Source organism: Girardinichthys multiradiatus, chromosome 4 (assembly GCF_021462225.1).
Source record: "Girardinichthys multiradiatus isolate DD_20200921_A chromosome 4, DD_fGirMul_XY1, whole genome shotgun sequence".
NCBI lineage: Eukaryota > Metazoa > Chordata > Actinopteri > Cyprinodontiformes > Goodeidae > Girardinichthys > Girardinichthys multiradiatus.
In genome coordinates this window covers 45,541,252-45,564,506 of record NC_061797.1, presented here as the reverse complement: position 1 = coordinate 45,564,506, position 23,255 = coordinate 45,541,252, and the positions used below count along the sequence as shown (strand labels likewise).

The following is a 23,255-nucleotide window of genomic DNA, read 5'->3' as shown; positions in this document are numbered from 1 at the left end:
GGAATTTACATCTTTTTGATATGCAAGATGGATCCTTCTGTACATTTAATGTTGCAATTTGTTCACTAGTTGTAAATTTTTATCCAACCCCTTTTAGCATTTTTTTGGTGAAATACTGAAGAAAGGTGTATACCTGGAAATCTATCTGAAAATTTGACAGCTAAAAGGCTTCAAAAACCTTAAATGCATAACAATGAAAAGAAGATAGAAGAGCAGACAGAAGGAACAGGTCTCCTGCAACATGAAGTCATGTCACATCTGAAATATGCGTGCCACTTCTAATGTGCCCTTGTATTTTTTAATGTAGGTAGTACAATTTAAATTGTTCTGCCACCCGAGGACGCTGTATGTTACATTTGTCATGATGTCACCATTTTGTTAGATTTTATTTTTTACACTTAATGATCTTGAGATAAAAGTTCAATAGCCCTGAGTGCTTCCAAATAGTCAGATAATTCTTTGTGGAAGTATGTTAGAAGAGGCCACTCCAAGCATCTGCATCCTAAGCAGAGTGAATCTTCATCACTGCAGTCAGAGTTTGCATAGCATAGAATCAAGTAAAGTTAATATTGGGTCCTTTCTACAAACTTTTGAGAAGCAGTTCTGTAGATTCTGAGGTAGTGCCACATATATGGTTTATATGGGTCCTCACAGTGGTGCTCATGCATAAGACTTTTTCCACATATCCAACAACAAAAGTGGCATCCTGACTTAGCTTGTGATTAAACTGTGCACACTACAGTGTCAAGAAAGCAAAGCTTGAAAGTTATTTTCTGGTTTCACTTTAAACTGTTTAAGTTTATGACCAGGATTTGGATTGAGTGTTTGTGTGTGAATTTGCAGTAAAAAGAGGCCCCAGCCTTATGGATGCCCAGTCCCCCATCCCACTCCCAAGAAACTGCAGTTTTGCTGACGACCTAGAGCTGGAGTCAGAGCGAGAAAGTGAACTGGCTCCAGCCAGCACAGTATCACAGTGAGTTTGCATTCACTCTATTGCAATGATGTCCCATTAGATCAAAACGCATATTATTAGTCAGTGTTTGTTTTTTGTTTTTTTTGCTATTTCTAATTAACCTTAGTAATATGCCAACCCCAGAGGGCTCATGATTCTCTTGTGTTTCCTAAGGCACTTACACAGCTAAATACTGCGACTGATATGAGGAAGTGAGTGTTAAGCAACAGCAGTATAATATAGGTGCACAGTAAGTGAAACAAATGGAGCGACAGTTCTGACCCATGGGACTCACTTTCTAAATAGAGGTGTAATGATGCAGAGTGAGAACTGCACACAACAGTGTTGGCAAGATAACTGTACTCTGCTGGCTCTAAAATACATAACCAGCTGTTCGCACAGAGCAATGCCACATCAAATCCCATGCTAAATTGAATCATTATGAGGCACTCTACTGTTTGTGGTAATCATGGTGAGAGAACACAGTGCAAAATAAATATTTTTTAGGTTATTTTTAGTTCCAAGTTTAATTTGAAATTAAAATACAAAATGTACATATTTAAATTTAAGTATATGAATATAGGAAATGCTCTGTTAAATCTTACAAAATTCAAGTATTCTTTAAATGCATTGGCAGGGTTCACGGTACTTACAGCTAGCATTGCAGTACAGTATGATTTTGAAATTAAAGATCACTGGGCTACTGAGGGTTTCATTTTTTATTTTTTATTTTTTCTAGAACCAAAATAACCACCATTTACTAACAGTAAAAGAACTGGAAGAAAAGAAAAGTGCAAGACATAAATTGCAGTTGATTTTAATCCAGGAAATAGGCTAATGAACTGGTATTTTTATTGTTGTTGTTGTTGGTAGTAGTAGTAGTAGTAGTAGTAGTAGTAGTAGTGGTAATAGTAGTAGTTATAGTAGAATTAATAGTAGTAGTAGTATTTGTAGTAGTAGTATTTCTCGTAGTCCCTTGCTATGTGCTGCTGTTTTTGTCTGTTTTATTTTGTCTGTATTATTTTGCAATGTTCAAAATAAAGCTCATAATATTAAGAGGGTATACTATGAAATAAAAAGAAAAAAGCCTTCATTTGGTCATGTCTGTTTCATTACTATCAGGCTTATTGTCTTGTTGGAAAGTAGTGGGATGAAATGAATCATTAGGGAACATAATTTGAGTTAGTTCATCCCTTTTCATCATCAATTTAAAAAGGTGACAGATTCAATTTTTGATCTCATGAACTATGACATCATGATCAAATGACTGTGTTATGTACAGCATAGCCTGTACATAAATGCATCTTTTCTTTGTATCTGAGTAATCAATAAGAGGGGTATGTGATTCAATAGGCATGGATGATAACTGTCATACTGTAATATCCCTCTACCTCTATTGCATTTCTGCCTTTTTGCTTCACTGCTATAGGAAGACAGTATGCATTTGACAATGTAGCAGGCGCTATTTGATGTGGTGCTTATGTTGCCACAAGAGCACCACAGCTCTCTTAAATTATTTAAATGACACATGTGCCACTCTTACAGCACTGATGTGGCTGTGTCTCAAGTATTACAGCAGTGACCCATTAATAACATTACTTAATCTCGTGCTATGTGCAGATACTTAACTAACCTCAGCACACCAGATGCTTGAAACTGAAAGTCAAATTGATTAAATTTGTCATTAAATCTTTTGATAATATGACCCCTTGGGGGGCACTCAAAGAGCATTGAGCAATTTCTCAGATGATCAGTTAATCTTTAAATATAAAAAATAAAATAATATGAGACAGTGAGCTCAAGGTAAAAGCAACGTGGCTTTGCTAGACGGAGCAGAATTTCACATCCCCTATATTAATGCTCATGCAATACTCATATGCTCTACAACTCCTTTGTGGTGAGGCACTGGTTTTCAGATGCGAGCTTAGTAACCTAAATAAAATAAGATGCAGTGGTATGTAGCATTTTGTCTATTTTGGAGTCTATCGGCCATTGAGATTTTCAGACATATGATCATAAAACAATGCAAAACATAAAAATAAAATCATGTTATTGATGTTTTGGCAGATTAGAATTATTTAGGGCGCTCTGGCTGTATGCATGACCAGGGTTGTGTGCATTTTTGTTTCTTATTTTGGGGCATAGATTAGAACATTTTTAGTTTAGAAAAAGCAGCCGTGAGGCAGGAAAGAAAGCATAGAGAATATGAGCTTTTCTGGCTGTGTTTCAGCCATGTGTCTATAGGATGTTGTTTTCTTTAAAAGCTCTGTAGATCTTCATTGAAATGATCATTTTAATGTGGAAAATAGTCTATCTGTCTGTCTGTTCTGGATGACGGCTTCATAGCAGACAGTCGTTCTTACCTCTTCCCAGTACTGTGTACCGGCGCAGAATCTTTTAGTGGTATGCAGCAATGGACCATACCGGCTCACTTTCACCCCTGAGTAAACCTACAATACTCTGATTTTTATGAAGTGTTTGGTGCTTACCATATTTGCATAGGAGAGGAGAACAACCATGGGCTCACAGATGCCCTCATTAGAGAGGTAGATGTACTCCCTGGATTACCTTGTGCATTTCAATTGGGATTATAAAATAGTAAAAATGATTATAAAATAGTAAAAATTCAGCTCTGTAAAAAGTTGTAGCATTAATCCAAGAATATTCAAACACCACAGAAGACAGAAACTGATTAAATTCATAAGTAAGTGTGCCCTCTGAGGTGAAGCTGATCTCATCTATGTCTCAACTCACATCCTGTGTTTGAGCAAGAAAAATGACTGGGATCATAGAGAATCTACATTTACAACACCAAGTCAATATAAAACAAGCATAGGTTATTATCTTAAATATTACATTTTACTATTTTATTTTAGTCAAGGTATGCCCCGACCATCATGACTATACATCCCTAGTTGCATTTGTTCAGAGTAAGTATCATTTGGAGAATTTTAGTTCAGGATCCATCGTACAAACCTCTAAAACATAGCTCAGAATAAAAAATAAATATGAGCACTCCTAAAATTAAGTATTTTATGAGACCTTAAGCATGTAGATAAACTCTCATTACTGAGGTTGAGTAATCTGCAAGAAAGAACATGTAAAGACAAATCAAGCACATTACCTTTTTATAAAATAAAGAAAGGCTTCAAAAATAAAATAGGAACACATTTCTTTGTATTTATTGCTGATAAATATGAAGAAATGTGTTCCTATTTTATTTTTCCCATTTATTAGAATAAAAATATGTTTTAGCTCAACTTCAATAAATTAATCTCTACAAGATTATTAAGGTCTATTCAACATAATGTTAAACTATTCCTTTAAAGATGATGATGTCCTAAATCTTTGCTCAATAAGTTCATATCGCAATATTCATTAATGGTAGAAAGAAATGTCTTCATTGTTCAAGCTCCACTTTCAGAGCATTTCAATATCTGCCTACTAAATTAATAGAAGATTTGATGCGCTGCCTGGGCTTTGGTTATATCACTAACCCATATTCCTTTTATGATGGAAATAGGTTTCCATAATAGCTCAAAGATCAAATTATTGACATTCCGTTGTATTAATTTGACCAAATGTTATGATAGCCTGATCTGAAAATCAGCCTCTAAGAGGTCCATAATAAAACTCTCAGACCTTTTTCTATAGCAAATGTGACTCAACAAAACCTGCTGTTCTCCCACTACACATCATAACTCAGTTCTTTTTCAGAGTAATGAACACTGATAAGTAACAGCGTTTCAATGATTCCCACAAGCCTATAATGTAGGCTAACTGCCTCACCATCACTATGGTTTTTTACCATTTTTCACCCGCCTTTGTTCTTGCTGTTCATCACCTTGGCAACACTAAAAGGAACCAAGGTAATGAGGTAGAAGCTTTAATGTAGACCGTATAGGCAAGAAGAGCATGCTTAATATTTTTCTTTAAACTGATTTATGTTGGCATAAAGTTAATATTTTCTTTGTTTTTTTTTTTTTTTTGCTATACCTATTTCTCTAGAAAAAAAAAACAAAGGAAACACACAGAGGGATCTGCTTTAATATACTGTTTTGTGCAGGAAATTTTTGTGTGTTGAATCTAGTGATAAGGTGTACTGAGAATTCAGAACTAAGAAGCAAAACCTCTTTAAAATCTTTGTCACAGACTGACGGATTCACACCGAAAAGCCATCCGTGTGATACAGAAAATGCATTATTTAGTGGCTAAGAGAAATTTCCAGGTAAGAACAAATTTTTTATTATTTTTGTTCTATGTTTCTTTATAATTATTTATTGATAACTTTTTATCAGTGAATGAACTTTGCCACAGCAAAACATCCACTAAGCTAGTTTGTAAATTTTGTTAGCTCCTTTGATTGGTAGAAAAATCACAAAGCCTTTCACAAATAGAGCATTAACATGAAAAAACATGTTTTAAAAGACACAAAGCTACTTAAATGATGCATATAATTAAAAACAAATATAATTATATATTTTCCAACAACACATTTGAATAAGAATATTTTCAGCAGCTATTTAAATAAGTCAAGGCTCTCAAGACAACATTGAAACAAGGGAGGCTCTATCCACAGTCTAACTGCAAGAGTCTGAAAAGAGAGATACCACTGAGTTTCAAACTTGGTCTTTGGGATTACGAGTAGATTTTGAATTGCAGACCTGAGGGATCAAGTTGGAGTATGTGGCATTATTCAGTAATGTAGAAAGGACATTGTCCCTGCATGCCTCTGAAAGTTGAAGTCAAGATTTTAAAATGAATTCTAAAATCAGGAGAAAGCCGGACAGACTTGCCAGGCCCAAGCGCATAGTGAGGGTCTGCTGGGAACGCCTGGCGGAGCCCTCGGCCAGGGATGTATTCAACTCCCACCTCCGGGAGAGCTTCGACCAGATCCCGGGGGATGTTGGAGACATAGAGTCCGAGTGGACCATGTTCTCCGCATCTATTGTCGATGCTGCTGCCCGTAGCTGCGGCCGTAAGGTCTGCGGTTCCTGTCGCGGCGGCAATCCCAGAACCCGGTGGTGGACACCGGCAGTAATGGATGCTGTCAAACTGAAGAAGGAGTCCTATCGGCTGTGGTTGGCTTGTGGGACTCCTGAGGCGGCTGACGGGTACCGTGAGGCCAAGCGTGCTGCGGCCCGGGCTGTGGCAGAGGCAAAACCCGGGCCTGGGAGGAGTTCGGTGAGGCCATGGAGAAGGACTACCGGTTGGCCTCGAAGCGATTCTGGCAAACCGTCCGGCGCCTCAGGAGGGGGAAGCAGTGCTTCGCCAACACTGTTTATAGTGGGGGTGGGAGACTGTTGACCTCGACTGAGGACATTATCGGGCGGTGGAAGGAGTACTTCGAGGATCTCCTCAATCCTGCCATCACGCATTCCCTGGTGGAAACAGAGGCTGGGGACTCGGGGTTGGACTCTTTCATCACCCAGGCTGATGTCACCAAGGTGGTTAAAAAGCTCCGCGGTGGCAAGGCTTCGGGGTGAATGAGATCCGCCCTGAGTACCTCAAGTCTCTGGATGTTGTAGGGCTGTCATGGTTGACACGCCTCTTCAACATTGCGTGGCAGTCGGGGACAGTGCCTCTGGACTGGCAGACTGGGGTGGTGGTCCCCCTTCATAAGAAGAACACACCAACTGTGTTCCAACTACAGGGGGATCACACTCCTCAGCCTCCCTGGTAAGGCCTACGCCAGGGTATTGGAGAGGAGAGTCCGACCGATAGTCGAACCTCGGCTTCAGGAAGAGCAGTGTGGTTTTCGTCCCGGCTGTGGAACACTGGACCAGCTCTATACCCTCTACAGGGTGCTCGAGGGTTCATGGGAGTTTGCCCAACCGGTTCACATATGTTTTGTGGACCTGGAGAAGGCATTCAACTGTGTCCCTCGTGATGCCCTGAGGGGGTTTCTCCAGGAGTATAGAATCGGGGGCCCTTTATTAGGGGCCATCCGGTCCCTGTACGAGCGGAGCAGGAGTTTGGTCCGCATTGCCGGCACTAAGTCGGACCTGTTCCCGGTACATGTTGGACTCCGGCAGGGCTGCCCTTTGTCACCGGTCCTGTTCATAACTTTTATGGACAGGATTTCTAGACGCAGCCAAGGGCTGGAGGGGGTCTGGTTTGGGGACCAGTGGATTTTGTCTCTTCTTTTTGCGGATGACGTGGTCCTGCTGGCCCCCTCTAGCCAAGACCTACAGCATGCGCTGTGGCGGTTCGCAGCCGAGTGTGAAGCGGCTGGGTTGAGGATCGGCTCCTCCAAGTCCGAGGCCATGGTACTCGACCGGAAAAGGGTGTCTTGTACTCTTCAGGTTGGAGGGGAGTTCCTGCCTCAAGTGGAGGAGTTTAAGTATCTCGGGGTCTTGATCATGAGTGAGGGAAGAATGGAGCGGGAGATCGACAGACGGATCGGTGCGGCTGCCACAGTAATGGGGGCGCTGTGCCGGTCCGTTGTGGTGAAGAGAGAGCTGAGCCGAAAAGCAAAGCTCTCAATTTACCAGTCGGTCTACGTTCCTACCCTCACCTATGGCCATGAACTTTGGGTCATGACCAAAAGAACGAGATCCTGGATACAAGCGGCTGAAATGAGCTTCCTCCGTAGGGTGGCCGGGCACTCCCTTAGAGATAGGGTGAGGAGTTCGGCCATCCAGGAGGGCTCGGAGTAGAGCTGCTGCTCCTCCACATCGAGAGGAGCCAGTTGAGGTGGCTCGGGCATCTATACCGGATGCCTCCTGGACGCCTTCCTCGGGAGGTGTTCCAGGCACGTCCCACTGGGAGGAGGCCCAGGGGATGGCCCAGGACACGCTGGAGGGACTATGTCTCTCGGCTGGCCTGGGAACACCTTGGAAGAGGTGTCTGGAGAGAGGGACGTCTGGGCGTCTCTGCTGAGTCTGCTGCCCATGCGACCCGGTCCCGGATAAGCGGAAGACTACGAGTACGAGATTCCTTATTATACTCTCGAAGAATGTGAAAATACAGTTATGAGATGAGCCTTATGTCTGCTTCACACGGCAGGAATTTTATTCAATTCAATTCAGTTTTATTTATATAGCGCCGATTCACAACACATGTTGTCTCAAAGCACTTCACAACAGTACATACATTCCAATTAATCCTAACCATTGAACAGTGCAGTCAGATTCAGTTATTTATTCAAATTGGATAAAAGGTTTTTCTGTCTAAGGAAACCCAGCAGATTACATCCAGTCAGTGACTTGCAGCATCCCTCCTCCCGGATGAGCATGTAGAGACAGTGGACAGTCACTGGCGTTGACTTTGCAGCAATCCCTCATACTGAGCATACATGTAGCGACAGCGGAGAGGAAAAACTCCCTTTTAACAGGAAGAAACCTCCAGCAGTACCAGGCTCAGTGTGAGCGGCCATCTGCCACGATCAACTGGGGGTTTGAGAGAACAGAGCAGAGACACAAAGAGAACAAAGAAGCACTGATCCAGGAGTACTTTCTATGGGAAGGAAGAGTAAATGTTAGTGGATGTAGCTCCTTTAGTCGTTTCACCTAGAAAGAAAGAACAGATAAACTCTGAGCCAGTTTTCAAGGTTAGAGTCTGAAAGAGAGCACATAGAGTTAGTCACAGTAAATGCTCAGTCAATTGCCATGTAAGAGAGAGAAAGGGTTAAACACTGAAAGTAAGGGCCATGTGGATCATCGGTAGAGGGTGAGCATTAAGTTGTTGTCAGCAGAAGCTTGGACAATGCCCCTCTCCAGAAAGGTGTCACACGTAGACACAGGGTCAGGCCAGGTGTAGCTTCTAGGAAGAGAAAAGAGAGAACATAAAGTTAAAAGCTGAAATAACAGCAAATAATGCAAAATTGGAGAGTAGTGTGAGAATGTAGCGAAGAGGGTGAAAGTGGTCATTATGTCCTCCAGCAGCCTAAGCCTGTAGCAGCATAACTACAGAGATAGTTTCAGTTCAGATTATTTAGTTAAACGCAGCTTATTTACAACAATGTCATCACAAGGCACCCCACAAAGGGTCCCACTGATGGTCATTGTTATTCTAAAAACCACAAGGATTGGGATACCTCCCTCTGTCAGACTGATTATAACCATTGGAAAAGAGAAGGGGTCATACTGTTATGATTTGGGGTTGTTTGGTTTTTGGTTTTGGGTTTTTTCTTATGTTTTTCACAGTTATGGTTTTGACTTGTTCTTTTGTTTATTATTATTATTATTATTATTTATTATTCTTCTTCTTAGATTTTGAATCACGCTTCTGTTTATTATTTTTCTGGTCATGTTTTAGTCTTGTTCATGTTTTGTAAAGTTGGTTTTGTTTGTATATTAGAGTCTCTGTTTTTGCCGCAGCCACGTTTTGTTCTGTCTGTCACTTAAGTTTATTTGGTTCACCTGCTCAAAGTTAATCTGTCTCCTTGTTCCACCTGGTTTTCACTCCATATATACACACCTGTTCAGTTAGTCATCGCGGAAACATTACCAAGCCTTGTTTTTTGATCATGCCATGCCTGTTTTGCCTGCTCGTTTATTGTTTTGTTCCTGCCACCTCCTGTGAGGGAGTTTTTTGTTATTAAATATATTTTGCACTTACCATCACGCTGCCTGCTCATCTGCATTCTGGGGTCCTATATCTCGCAAGCCATAACACATACAGGTAGCAGAAATGGAGGGTGTGTTTGCACCTCAATCATAACTGAGGCGGTTTAGGCTAAACCTGACTCCCCCTTACTCCATCCAACAGGGAGGGAGGAAGGCTCCCTCCCTGATAAACTAAGCCACTCTAACTATAAGCTTTATCAAAAAGGAAAGTTTTAAGCCTAGCCTTAAGAGTAGACAGTTGTCTGCCTCACGGACTAAAATTGGGAGCTGGTTCCACAGGAGAGGACCCTGATAACTAAAGGATCTGCCTCCCATTTTACTTCTAGAGACTCTAGGAACCACCAGTAAACCTGCAGTCTGAGAACGAAGTGCCCTGTTAGGAACGTATGGAACAATCAGATCTCTGATGTATGATGGAGCTAGATCATTAAGGGCTTTATATGTGAGGAGGAGAATTTTAAATTCTATTCTGGATTTAACAGGGAGCCAATGAAGGGAAGCTAAAATAGGAGAAATATGATCTCTCTTTTTAATTTTCATCAGAACTCTTGCTGCAGCATTTTGAATCAGCTGAAGGCTTTTAATTGCATTTTGTGGACATCCTGATAGTAAAGAATTACAATTGTCCAGCCTTGAAATAACAAATGCATGGACTAGGATATTTCTAATTTTGGCAATGTTCCGGAGATGAAAGAAGGAAATCCTAGAAACTTGTTTAATATGGGATTTAAATGACATAAGTAACACCAAGATTTTTTACTTTATTACCGGAGGTGAATTTAATGCCATCCAGGTTAAGTGATTGACTAAGCAGTTTATTTTTTAAAGACTCCGGTCCAAAGACGACAACTTCTGTCTTGTCTGAATTTAGAAGCGAAACATGTAAAGTCATCCAAGTTTTTATATCTTCAAGACATGCTTGTAGTCTATCTAACTGGTTGGGTTCATCAGAATTTATGGATAAGTAAAGCTGAGTATCATCAGCGTAACAGTGACAATTTATCCTATGCTGCCTGATAATTTAATCTATTGGAAGCATATATATAGTAAAGAGAATTGGCCCAAGTACTGAACCCTGTGGTACTCCACAATTAACCCTGGAGTTTAAAGATGATTTATCATTTACATGAACAAACTGGAATCTGTCAGACAGATAAGATTTAAACCAGTTCCCCTGATCCCTACAGCATATTCCAGCCTTTTATGCCAATGTTTTACCCGATTTTCCCCTGCTGACATGCCCTGATAATCAGGATGGTTCTAAAGATAATCTTAAGAGATAATGTATGGTGTGTTAGGAGTGATCTAGTCTGCTCAGAAAGGAACTGCTTCAATCTCAAATCGGGTATATTCAACATGTTCGATTATCTTGGCCCGATACAGTGTGGTGTGTTCCCTGAGGACAAACGAGCATGCAGCCTGTTGAATGAGACATATAGCCAATCAGAAAGAAATGTGACAGAAACACGGAAGGGATTTACTCAGAACTCATATTTGATCTCGAGAGGGTTTGGGAGTCTGAAATCTGAATGTTTGTGAATGAAATCTGTTCATGTGTGGTGTGCTTGCCATGTGACTGGACACCACACATTGTAGGACCAAATCTGACTTTGTATTGGCACGTGTGGGGTCTCTCAAGTTTGGAAAATAAGCCAACAATTTTAAAATCTTGCCGTGTGAACCAGGCATGAGGGGATATTATCTTATTTTTAATATCAAACCAAGTTTTAAAATTGTTTCCGATGATATAAGCACTTTGATTTTTTTTTATCTTATTGAAAGAGATTATAAGTTCCTTAAACTGCAAATTATAACCTTCCAGCTTACTTTTTTAACTTACATGTATCACAGTTTTGCAATGCCTTGTATCTGCAGCTACAGTACTACAAACACATTGTGGCAGCTGAGTGCTTAAGCCCTTGTTCCATATGCACACTTATGTGAGAAGCTTACCCAGGATGTGAAGAAAATTATTACAGGGCTCAACCAGCAACTGACCAGCATTTTTTCTGATCACAAGAACTCATAAGCAGCAAACTGTAATAAAGCTTTTGCAGGGTTTCCTCCACATTGGCCAATTAAAGTAGAACTGATAAAAAAAAGTGCTGTGTGTACAGAATTAATCTGTATTGTGTGGGGGCTGTGAATGTCCCCAATGCAGCAGATGTGCACCAGTTTCAGCAGCAGATATTTAGAAGTGACAAGACCAAAGTGAATATAAAATTGTTTGCAGTTAAAAAAATTATTTCTTCTCAAACAAAATTAAATAATAACTCTGTAAAGTGAATGTTTTGAGTTTCATTTAATTAATGATAAAATTGTGTTGTTTTTTTTAGCAAGCCCGTAAGCCATATGATGTCAGAGATGTGATTGAACAGTACTCCCAGGGTCACCTCAACCTCATGCTGCGAATCAAGGAACTGCAGAGAAGGTATACTCTTTAAGAAAAAATGACCCTAATTTAGTTAATTCCCCTGAGTAATGCAAGTGCTCATAATGTATTTCTTTTGCAAGTGTATCTGGTAAATAAAAATATTTTGGAACACGGAGGAGTGAAAGGATGACAGATGAAACACAGACGGAATCTATAAATATTCTTCTTACAGCTCTATTGTTTCTCTCAGACTAGATCAGTCTTTAGGGAAGATGACTCTGTTCCAGACGGGTTCAGGTAGTAAATCACTGCACTTCTGTCTTAAAATTGATGAGATTAACTGTTAGGCAAACACTGCACTTAATGGTATTTTTTATTTCATTGTCTAATGTCAACCTCTGAAGACCGAGCCAGAGATAAAGGAAACAACTCGATTGGATCAAGGCTCAACAGAATGGAGGACAAGGTGGGGACTGTCGGAAGACATTTACAACCCTACTTTGATCTTTAGTGGACTGCATCTTCAATTTTGTTTTCTAAAAAAAACTCCCATATTCAAAACAGGCAATGTTGATTTTGTATTCATAGGTTGTTTGCTTATATGAAAGAACAGCTTATGAATATCCTGTTGAGAGGATGTTGACAACACAGTTAACCTAATACAAGTCAAACATGTTTGAGAGGGATTTTGGATAAGTCAACAAATGTTAATCCATCTTTATTTACTATAATGAAATATGAAATCTGTGTTTACTCTTTTGGCACCGTTATTATTAATTGAAGTAAGAAACTAATAGATTGTGCAGATTCTTTGCAAATATGAATCTGAATCTGCCCTCGCTCCTCACTTATACATTGCGCTTATACAAGTGTTTACAGACACACAACTATTTACAGACACACATGTCATGCCTTATTTTATAATCCATGAAATTGTCAAATACATTTTATCAAATTTTATAAGTAAGGCTTATCTTCCTAGAAATCATGTAAGGTTTGTGAAGGTTTTTGTTGCCAATATCAGACTTATTGCTCGGTTTTACTATGCGGTCTTTTTTTAAAAACATAGTTTTTCTATGAACACATAACAGGCATAGAAGCTACAAACATATTTTGCGGAATATACTGTTCAATACAAAGTTATAACACCATATTGGAAATATTTAAAACTGTGTTTAGGCATAGTCAGCGTATACATATTAAAAGTTTATTATTTTCTTATCATTTGACATCTTAGTTAATATTTTAAACAAACACATTTAAAAAAAATCAGTGATACTATAAAACAGAAATACTGTTTTAGTCAGAAGTTTGCTTCCACTCTTAAGTTTCATGTATACCATATTTAAATTGGACCTCCAGTTTTCAGTTATTTCTTGATTGTTTTTGATTTTTTAATTAACATATGACTTCAATGATTTTTAATGACAAGAATTAGGTGCCCAATTTTTATGTTTTTGAGGATGTTCTCGAAATTCAGACAGGTTTAGAGTTACATACAGGCTCACATATATACATGCCTTCCCCCTAATGTATGGGTACATTTGCCTTAGTAAGCTGCATCTATGCCACACACTTTGTGTAGCAAACAAATAATATGATTGCAGGGTCTGGCTCTAGATTCAGACAGACCTGGCTTTTAAGCATAGTTTTGCATTGTAGCCTTTCCAGAAGTCTAATATTAGTCCACTTTATTCGTTCCAAAATCACTTTCGATGTTTGATCTGGATCATTGTCCTGTTAGAAATCCTAGTTGTCTGCATTTTGAAGTTGATTTTCAAGGTGAGGCTAAAGAATTTGGAGGTAGTCATCTATCCTGATTATTATACCAAGTTTGTCCAATAAGCCAGGACCACAGGCAGAACTTCAGCATGATGCTACCACTACAATGCATGGCAGGTGGTAGTGTTTTAAAACCCTCACCCTCCAGCACATTTGATAATAGATAAAGCAAGCTAATACAAGACTTCTGGAATGGCGTTATTAAAGCTCCGACCTTAAGATTTTTGGGAAGTTGTAGACTAGGCATAAAACCCAGTTTCCATACCAGAAGACCAACAATTATTATTTTATTTATTTATTTACTTTTTTATTTTTTTTTACCTACTGAGTTGTATATTGTTTTATCATCATGTCCTGGAACAGGAGCAGTTTAAATGCACCATGGCACCATGATGATTGTCAGCAAGTAGATACACTTCAGTTCTTATAAAAAAAAACAATAAAACTAATTCAAAATGTTTTAACTTATCACTATGTGTTGAAAATATAGATAACACGCATGGACCAAATGCTGAACCACATCGCAGAGTCCCTCACCTTCCTGTTGGACCAGAGGGATGTCAGTGTTGGTGAAGTTAGAGGCAGGCTGAGACCTCGGCTCAGACGAACCTGTAATGTCCTTACTAATCAGGACAGCCTGCCAAGTAATGACCAGCTGTCTACATCTCCTTCATCATTCTCCAACAACACCAGCAGCCCCAACCCTCCACTCAGCTCCACTGCCAGTCAGGATGAGAGCTGCTGAACCTGAAAACCTGAAACCTGAAACCAGACATCTTCAATGCGTTCCACAGTGTTTGCTCACCTGTTTATGCTGGGTAAAGACAAATTGAATATATTCTTCTGTCTATGATGAGCACATGTACTGAGCTGCTTTCTCAAATACTGATATCATGAGGTTTTTAGAAAAATCTTACCAGGAAATGTGGCATATGTCAGGGTTAAAATATATGAAGAAGGTAAAAGAAAGCTATGCCTTTCAAATCATGTTTGTTGGACAATTTTCATTTTTAAGGTTGAATTTATTAAGATATATTTCCAAATCTTTATTTTAGTACTATTATTTTTTAATTGGTGGAAAAAAGAGAGCCTCAATATTTAATACTGAAATATTAGTATTTCTTTTTTATTTGTACTATTTAGAGTTCTGAAATATATTCAAAAAAATGACTCAAAGGTTTTAAAATGTTTGTATGGTTTATTATTGAGTACCTATCCCTGCAGCAAATCAGCTACTTCTAAACAGTTTTTGCTGTCAGCAAAGAATGTGTCAGTTCTTGTTTAAGGATCTATGTCTTTGTGTTAAATTTGAGGCCATCTTGTATGCACTGTTCACTTAAGGTGGATTTAAAGGTTTGCAGTGTTGCTTAGGTTAGTGGACAGTGAGGATCTGGTCACAACCATGCATTTGCTGCTCGGTAGGATTCTGATAGCATTGACTGCGACAAAATCACAAAATCAGATAAATCCACCCTAGTACTTAACAGGTACAGCCAGATGTGATTAAGAGTTTTTTTAAAAGCTGTAAAAGTAGCATTCCCTACTCTCTTCTACAGTTCTAGTCAACAAGAGCTTGGTAAAACTTTGTTAAGGCCTAGCATTCTCAGTATTTCCAAACATTAATATTTTTAGTTCCCTTTTCCTTTGTGTAGTTTTGGAACGCATTAGCTGAAGAAAATGTTTTCTTCCTTACGCTATTGAGGTTTATTCATCAGCTAGAGTCACAAAGTGAGGACTTTTTTTTAAATGTTCCTATTTTAACACAAATGTTTTTTTAAAATACTACAGAGGATGGAGCCTTATGTTTCAATTACTTGTAATTTTATACATTTTGTTTTGCTTTATGGAATTTTTATTTTTTCCAGCCCCAGTCCAATATTGAGCCATTTTTTCCATCCAAGATATTTTACTTAAAGAAGTAGAATATGTGGAGTGTAACTATATTAATGAACTTATTGTGGATTTTTAGATACCTCTTTGATTCTTTTAATATTTAATATTATTATACACTACCGGTCAAAGGTTTTAGATACACTTTCTCACTTAATGGGCCTCTTTATTTTTATGACTATTTACATTGAAGATTCTCACCAAAGGCAACACAACTATGAATGAACACACATGGAACTATGTGGTAAACAAAGAGTGTGAAATAACTAAATATTTTTTTATACTAGATTCTTCAAAATAGCCACCCTTTGCTCTGATTACTGCTTTGCTCACTTGGTGTTCTCTCCATGAGCTTCATGGGGTGGTCACCTGAAATGGTTTTCCAAAGAGTCTTTGAGAGAACTTCCCAGAGGTTCATTGAGAGACAGCCAGAGATTAATACTTCAGTCATTACAACAGCAAGCAGCTACTTTAAGGAATCTAAAATATAAAACATATTTAAAGTTTTTTTTTTTACAATTTTCATTTGCTACTTAATTCTATATATGTTCATTCATAGTTTTGATGAAACTATGAATGAACATCTACAAATGAAAATCTGCATACAATGTAAATAGTTATACACATAAAGAAAACCATTAGATGAGAAGTCTGTCTAAAACCTTTGACCGGTATTGTATGTAGTTTCATTTTATAACTGAACAGATTACATATCTTAAACTTTTGTACTTAAACATTTTTAAGCTACTCCCTAAAAATCAGCTATGTCTTGATATCAAACAGTATATTTCAGTTTTCTGATCCCGGCTCAAATATTTCTATTGGCTTTGGTACCAGAGAAGAGTCCTTCAATGTTTTATGTTAATTTGACACTTACTTTGCTTTAATATTATTTCACTTATGTTGTAAATGTCAGCACTACTCAATAAAGGACTGAATATTGAAACAAAGTGGTGGTGTATGGTGGCTTGAACATAACCACAGATGCTGTTTTGGTTTTTGATCATTCTTTTGTACCTTTCATATTAGCTTATTCAAATGAAACACATTTTCAGGAGCAAATCAAGCTGCTGTTCAGGAACTGTGCACGCTTGTATTTGCAGCAACATTTCTTTCAATGCTACAACAAGGGGGTGGGGATGTTATACAAAGAGTTAATAGCAGTTTTTTACATAAGTAACCTTTAGGCAGCAGATGGTGACCTTTCTCCCGTATGGCCATCCATGGGGTGCCGAGGCATTCCTTAACACAGTTGATCATGTAGAGAAAGGGCCCAAGTGACCATCTGCCTCTGGTGACCCCAACAATAGGCTGCACCCTCCTGAAGTGTGCTGACGGACTGTGGCCTTTGTGCTGACCTGGGGCTGGCGATAGGGGGTTTTATTACGTAGATTGTGTTGAGGTTTTAAAGTTCTGTTTTACCACTTTAATTGGTGTTATTTAGGTTATAAACAGTCCAACTATTTAAGGATCAGTTTAGAATGGAGATTTACCAGACAGATAACATGCCAAAAGATTATTTGCACTAAAGGTTATTGTAGAAAGTCTAAATCTCTTTCTTTTTTTTCAGACATAAAATTATTTAAAGATGAAGTCAACGATAAAAACAGTTGTTTCCCTAAAGGTGTCACAATGGGGTTTTGGGGTGGACCGAAGCGCAGGAAAGAGCTTGGCAGCAGCATTTCAAGCAGTCTTCAGTTTTAATCACAGGAAGCAAAACGTAGCAAAACTCACTGCAGGTACAAGCATGAAACAGCCCAAAACTTACGGGTATCACTGCAGGAACATAGCAAAGGCTGAACTTAATCAGGGGTTATGATCGGGTGTGAAATGAGGAACCAGCAAAGGACAATGAAATAAAACCAACTAATATACAGAGCGAGAACAAAGAGGTAATCAAGGAACTAAGAACAGGTGTGACAAGGAGTCAGGAAGGCAGAGGGAACAAGTGAAAACAATACATAGATTAAAACATGACGAGGGACTAACAATACCAAAATGAAGCTATAAACAAATAACCAAATGAAGCATGAGAGTAAAGAATAATCATGAACCGAGAAACTAGAGGGAACATAAGAAACACCATAACTTAAGAACGAACAAGGAACCCATAAAGCAAAACAGATTACAGAGTAACGAAACCTAACACCACACAGACTGAACTGACAGGAAGGGAAGCAGAGAACATGGGGACTAGGATGTAAACAAACAAAATGTAAAAACAATAAGTAAACACAACCTAACCAGAGGGCTGGAGAAATAAGATTAACAGAGCATCATAATAATGACAATAATAAAGAGAAAACCATACTAAGTCATAACTAAGAAAGATAACACTAACTAAAGGAGCTATGAACGAGGAGGGAGAGAAACACAACCTAACACTCAAAATAACTGAGGAGAAAACAAAACAAAGCCAACACAGTCCGAAGGTCCAAAAGGTGACACACACTCACAAAAGGCCCTTGTGTTTCATCAAATTTTCAAAAAATATGGGGTTGTATGACCATATGTGTGAATGTTTTGTTTGCACTGAATTTCGATTAAGTCAAAGATATACCCCTTTTTTTGTGGACCTTGAGAAGGCATTCGACTGTGTCCCTCATTGTGCCCTGTGGGGATGTACTCCAGGAGTACGGAGTAATGAGCCCTTTATTAGGGGCCATCCGGTTGTCCGTACAAGTGGAGCAAGAGTTTGTTCCGCATTGCCGCCACTACGTTGGACCTGTTCCCGGTGCATGTTGGACTCCGGCAGGGCTGCCCTTTGTCACCGGTCCTGTTCATAACTTTTATGGACAGGATTTCTAGGCACAGCCAAGGGTGGTTTGGAGACCAGTGGATTTCGTCTCTTCTTTTTGCAGATGTGTGGTCCTGCTGTCCACCTCTAGCCAAGACCTACAGCATTCACTGGAGCAGTTTGCAGCCAAGTGTGAAGCGGCTGGGATGAAGATCAGCTCCTCCAAGTCAGTGGCTTGTCCTCTTCAGGTTGGAGGGGGATTTCTGCCTCAGGTGGAGGAGTTCAAGTATCTTGGGGTCTTGTTCATGAGTGAGGGGAGAATGGAGCGGGAGATCGACAGACATATCAGTGCGGCTGCCTCAGTACTGGGGACGCTGTGCCACTCCGCTGTGAAGAGAGAGCTGAGCCAAACAGCGAAGTTCTCGATTTACCTGTCAGTCTACGTTCCTACCCTCACGTATGGCCATGAACTTTGAGTCATGAACGAGATCCCATATACAAGCAGCTGAAATGAACTTCCTCCATAGGGTGGCCGCACTTTGCCATCCAGGGTAAGAGCACTTACCCTGGAGACCTATGTTGCATGTTTGCCCCCTCTCTCCACCCCACCTTCTGTCTGCCAATTTTAAAAACATAAAGGCCACTAGTGCAATTAAAAATATATTAAAAATATATATTCAATCCAGTCATATCTAAGTTCAGATTTTATTAATTAAATATGTCATTTAAATAAACACACATCAATTAGATCATTGTTATGATACTTCAAGTGCCATCAAGCTGAGTTTATTATACCAACTGGTGAAGAAAAATACCTTTTTTAGGAAATCCAGACAGTTACATGGAGTCACTGGCTTTGCAACAATCCCTTCTCTTGAACAGGCATGTGTCAACAGCAGATGATTGATTGCATGAGGTTAACTTTGCAGCAATCCCTCATATTGAAGATGCATGTGGCAACAGTGGAATGGAAAGATTCACTTTTAACAGAAGGAAATCTCCAGCACAGCTTGGCTCAGCCATTTGCCTTAGCTGACTTAGGGTTGAAAAGACAAAGCAGACACGGATAAACAAATAAAGAAGACCAAGAATTTTCACAACATTTTTCAAAACACAGAGAAAAATAAAAACAAGAAAAAAAGTTACAAAGTCTTAGTAAAGTTTCAGCTGAGGCTCTGGACCAGTGTGCACCTTCACCAGTTATTACCCACATTTCATACACTTGTGTTGCATTTACATTTCAACCTACTCCCATTTTATATCCATAAACCCATTTGGTACTGTTAAGTATTACTTTACTTCTCTAGAGGAATTTTTTTTTTTTTTCAAAAAATTTACAAATCTCACTTATAATGTTATTCAGTTGAAAATACGTTTTTGAAGATTTTATAGTTCCTGGTGTTTCCATTGTTTGTGGTTCTAAATACCATTTGCCTCAGTTAACTGTTAATAAAATATGAGTAAATAGGATCCCTGATCAAGGCAAAATAACAATGTGACTTTCTGATAGATAGTACTTACCTGGGTTGCAAAACCACATATCCCTGCAGTAGAATGTCAGTAAATTATATAACATTGTGTAAAATTGTTGGTTGTCAAAGGGTATTACATCAAGGTGCTGTTTGATGCATTGTTGGAAATGCTTGTAAATGAGCAAATCTGCTAAGGACCAAAATGACCAAAACTGGTTTTCTGATTTAAGTTTTTATGGAAATGATACTGTTAATTTCTGTAGAATAAAACAATTTTAATTGTTCTTAGATCAAACTTCTTTTACTCATGTGGCTTGTTGTATACATCTTTGTTCAGTAAATTGGGGTACTTTGTGGTAAAATGCATAACCTAAGAAGATTTTCACTGATTAAGTTTTTGAAATGAAAAAAATTTTAAATTTGTTTTGTCCTTATTTAGAAAAACACATTAAACTTTTCATTGTGTGGATTATAATGTGTTTCTTGCTCTGTGCTTCTATGTTAATGGGAGCACAGTCTTCTCACAAAAGTAGAAAATATCAGACTGAGCTGGGTCTGCTTTGGGCACATGCTATTTGTTAGAGTTTGAAAAGAGACAAAAAGTTAAAAAAACAGAGAAAAAGACGGTCCTCAAATGGGCTGGAAGGATGTGAGGACTAATTTGCAGGTGAATAAGATGGCACACTCTCCTTTGTGGCCATTGTCCTGCTCTCTGGCCAGATGGCCTCTTCAGCTTCTTTCAGAACTAAAACCCAAACATAACATGACCAAATACACAAATACACTTATAATAGATTTAGCTTCTCTAATGGGCTAATTTGGAAATCAGAGTTAATGTTAATGGATATAATTTTAAGCCTGGCAGCACATTCTTTATAACTGTTATTATGAAATTTTGTATAATAAGACCCAGAAAATGCAATTACTGTATAGCAGTTTTTTTTTTCCTTTTGGTTTCTAAACATTCAGCACCTGTTCCATTTTCCATCTCTTCAGAGAGACACTTATGAACCCATTCATCTGTGGCTAACACAGAAATACTGCCTTCTAAGCCAGCAGTCAGCCTGAAAAAAAAAAAACAATTAAACTGAAAATATTAGCAAGGGGTACAACTATGGAACTTGCATGTCAGTAAGTAAAAGTATCCAATACATACAGGTTGTTCCACTTTTAGATCTGAAGTTAGTATAAAAAAACAACTCTCTAAAGTTTTGCGTTTTCAAAATGGAACTGAAAAAAATTGAACCATTGAATATCACTTCAAGTTACAATACAAACCCTAGTTTAGTAATGCTTCACTAATAAATAAATCATAACTAATACCAGAAGTTGCATGATTTCAATGGATTTAATTGATTTGAACTGATTCATATTGATTAATCATTTGATGTGGTTGAAAGCAAGGTGAGATTTGGTTAAATGAATGCTCATATAGAACTATATATTCTGATTTTGTATAGAAACTGAAGACTATCTGGATTTAAAAAAATATCATCATGTAAGTGTATAATATTTCCTTAGGTATAAACTCATGACTTAAGCTTTTTTGTTAGTAACAAAACTTTAAGATACACCCTGCATGGATTCATTCAGTTATTCACAAATTTTAAATGGAAAAAGCTACAAATTTGAAAGCATCACACATTGATATGTAGTAGGAGTTGGAGTTGTATGCTTGTCCTGAAGTGTTGCAAGCAATTGATTAGTTTTAGCCTTCAGGTAAAAATGTCACCTGTTTAGCACATGAATGGTTGCTAACTGGTGGGCAGCTTGCCTAAAAATGTCATTCACCACAGCATTGACTGTTTAACAAGATGAAATGCTGTTAAGTCCCTTTTTTCTCAAGATCTGGAAGGAAATTGATATTTATTATTCTGAAACAAACTATAATAAGATAGAGAATTTATTTGCAAAATAATTAAGTGGAATATTGTTTTGTGTCTGTAGGCTACGGGAAATGTTTTAGTAATATGCCAAGCTGGATAAAAATCCAATCATAAGAAAATCAGAGGCATCTGCAGGGCCTTTTGTTACACTGTTTATTAAATCTGCCATAACTGTACACATTTACAAGCTTTTCATTTAATTTAACAACATTCACAGCTGAGCTGATTCAAAAACAATACTGATAAAAACAAAACAAATACAACATTCTTTAAATGAACACATCCATAAATAAATTAAATATACACAAACAAAACTGAAAATAAAATAACATAAAATAATGGTTTGCTTCTTAATTCTGTCTATCAAAGAAGAATAGAAATATTTATGTTTTCCAAAGCAGGTTCATCTTATTGTCTGGTATTGAGTATCCTTGTTGAAATGGGTCTGAAAAGGACTGATGATGCTCTTATCTTCTAATGACCGTCTTCTCTTTGTAAAGTAATCTGTCAAGAAGAACAAGAAGAAAGACAATTTTAGTGATTTAAAGCTCCTATTGTGAGTATTTAAAATAACAGGAGAGTAAAACAAGCTCGTGAATCTTTCCTTGTACCTGTAATTCTTGCATTATTTGACTTGACTGCAGCTTTGGAGACCGACCTCTTCCTCCAGACAGGCGTCATTTCAGTAGCACGCTTAAGTTTGTTGGACACACTTAAACAGTTCTCTTGGTTGGTGCCAAGGTCTTCATCATTATTGCTTACCCTGCCACTGTCCTCAGTTTTTAGAGAATTAACATCAGCCATTGGCTTTGGGGACTCCTGGTAGTAAGAAGTTGCACAATCTGTAGGTATTTCCTCCCACTGAAATCTGCCAAGCTGCGGTATCCCAGACTGGAAGTTGAAGTTCCAGCGCTGGCTGTCCTGCTCCATAATCTCCTTCAGTTTCAGCTGTACTTCCTGACGCACCTGGTCATGGTCCACTGGACCGAAGAGATTCCGACAAACAGACTCTCTGGATCTAATATTCATCATTCAAAAAATTTTGAAGCTGTTTTGATGGGAAAACTCTTGATGGGAAAACTCTGACAGAGGATGTTGTTGCTGAGTTCCTCTAGTCTTCTCTTGCCCACAGGTTCCTGCAGGACAATTTAAAGGCTACAGAGCACACAATGTTTAGTTTGTATACAATGAGCAGAGACTTCTGATTGGCTGCAGCTGTCTGTACCAGAGAAGAGCAACAGAGGGGGTGAAATTGGATCATTGTCTGATGAAAGTCATTGAGACCCCAAAGGCCTCCAGTTCTATCAAAGTCTGGCTTGACAAGCAGAGGTCAATTTAAAATTATCATAATAATAGTGATGTTTTTCCTCCTGAATGCACTGTTGGTGCATAGGCTGGATACACTTTGAATCAGGTCACTCGGAGTCACTTTTGAAAGTATTCAGATCATCTGTTTTACTAAATGAACAATGTAAAATGTAAATTAACAGTATGGGATTTTTTAAAATACTAATAAGGTAAAAATATTAGTTGTTTTTCTATCTGATGCTCAACAAAAAGAAAAACAAAATCAATGCAAAAGAGGTGCTATT

General features: G+C 38.4%; 2 protein-coding genes across 2 annotated transcripts in view; one reads left to right on the top strand and one right to left on the bottom strand.

The window, feature by feature from the left end:
* The window catches only part of kcnq1.1 (potassium voltage-gated channel, KQT-like subfamily, member 1.1), a 79,853-nt gene extending 64,073 nt beyond the window's left edge, over positions 1 to 15,780 (top strand). Inside the window, exons 12-17 of the mRNA XM_047363675.1 lie at positions 844 to 973; positions 5,105 to 5,180; positions 11,859 to 11,953; positions 12,147 to 12,193; positions 12,301 to 12,362; positions 14,169 to 15,780. Of these exons, the coding sequence (XP_047219631.1) occupies positions 844 to 973; positions 5,105 to 5,180; positions 11,859 to 11,953; positions 12,147 to 12,193; positions 12,301 to 12,362; positions 14,169 to 14,423 (665 nt within the window). The 3' untranslated portion in view covers positions 14,424 to 15,780. The remainder of the gene's footprint in view (positions 1 to 843; positions 974 to 5,104; positions 5,181 to 11,858; positions 11,954 to 12,146; positions 12,194 to 12,300; positions 12,363 to 14,168) is intronic.
* Positions 15,781 to 22,066: 6,286 nt separating this feature from the next.
* cdkn1ca (cyclin-dependent kinase inhibitor 1Ca) lies at positions 22,067 to 22,692 on the bottom strand. Its single transcript, XM_047362510.1, has 2 exons — positions 22,275 to 22,692; positions 22,067 to 22,167 (listed from the first exon to the last, which is right to left on the bottom strand). Exons 1-2 carry the CDS (start codon positions 22,690 to 22,692, stop codon positions 22,067 to 22,069), a joined length of 519 nt encoding a protein of 172 aa, XP_047218466.1.
* Positions 22,693 to 23,255: the final 563 nt, after the last annotated feature.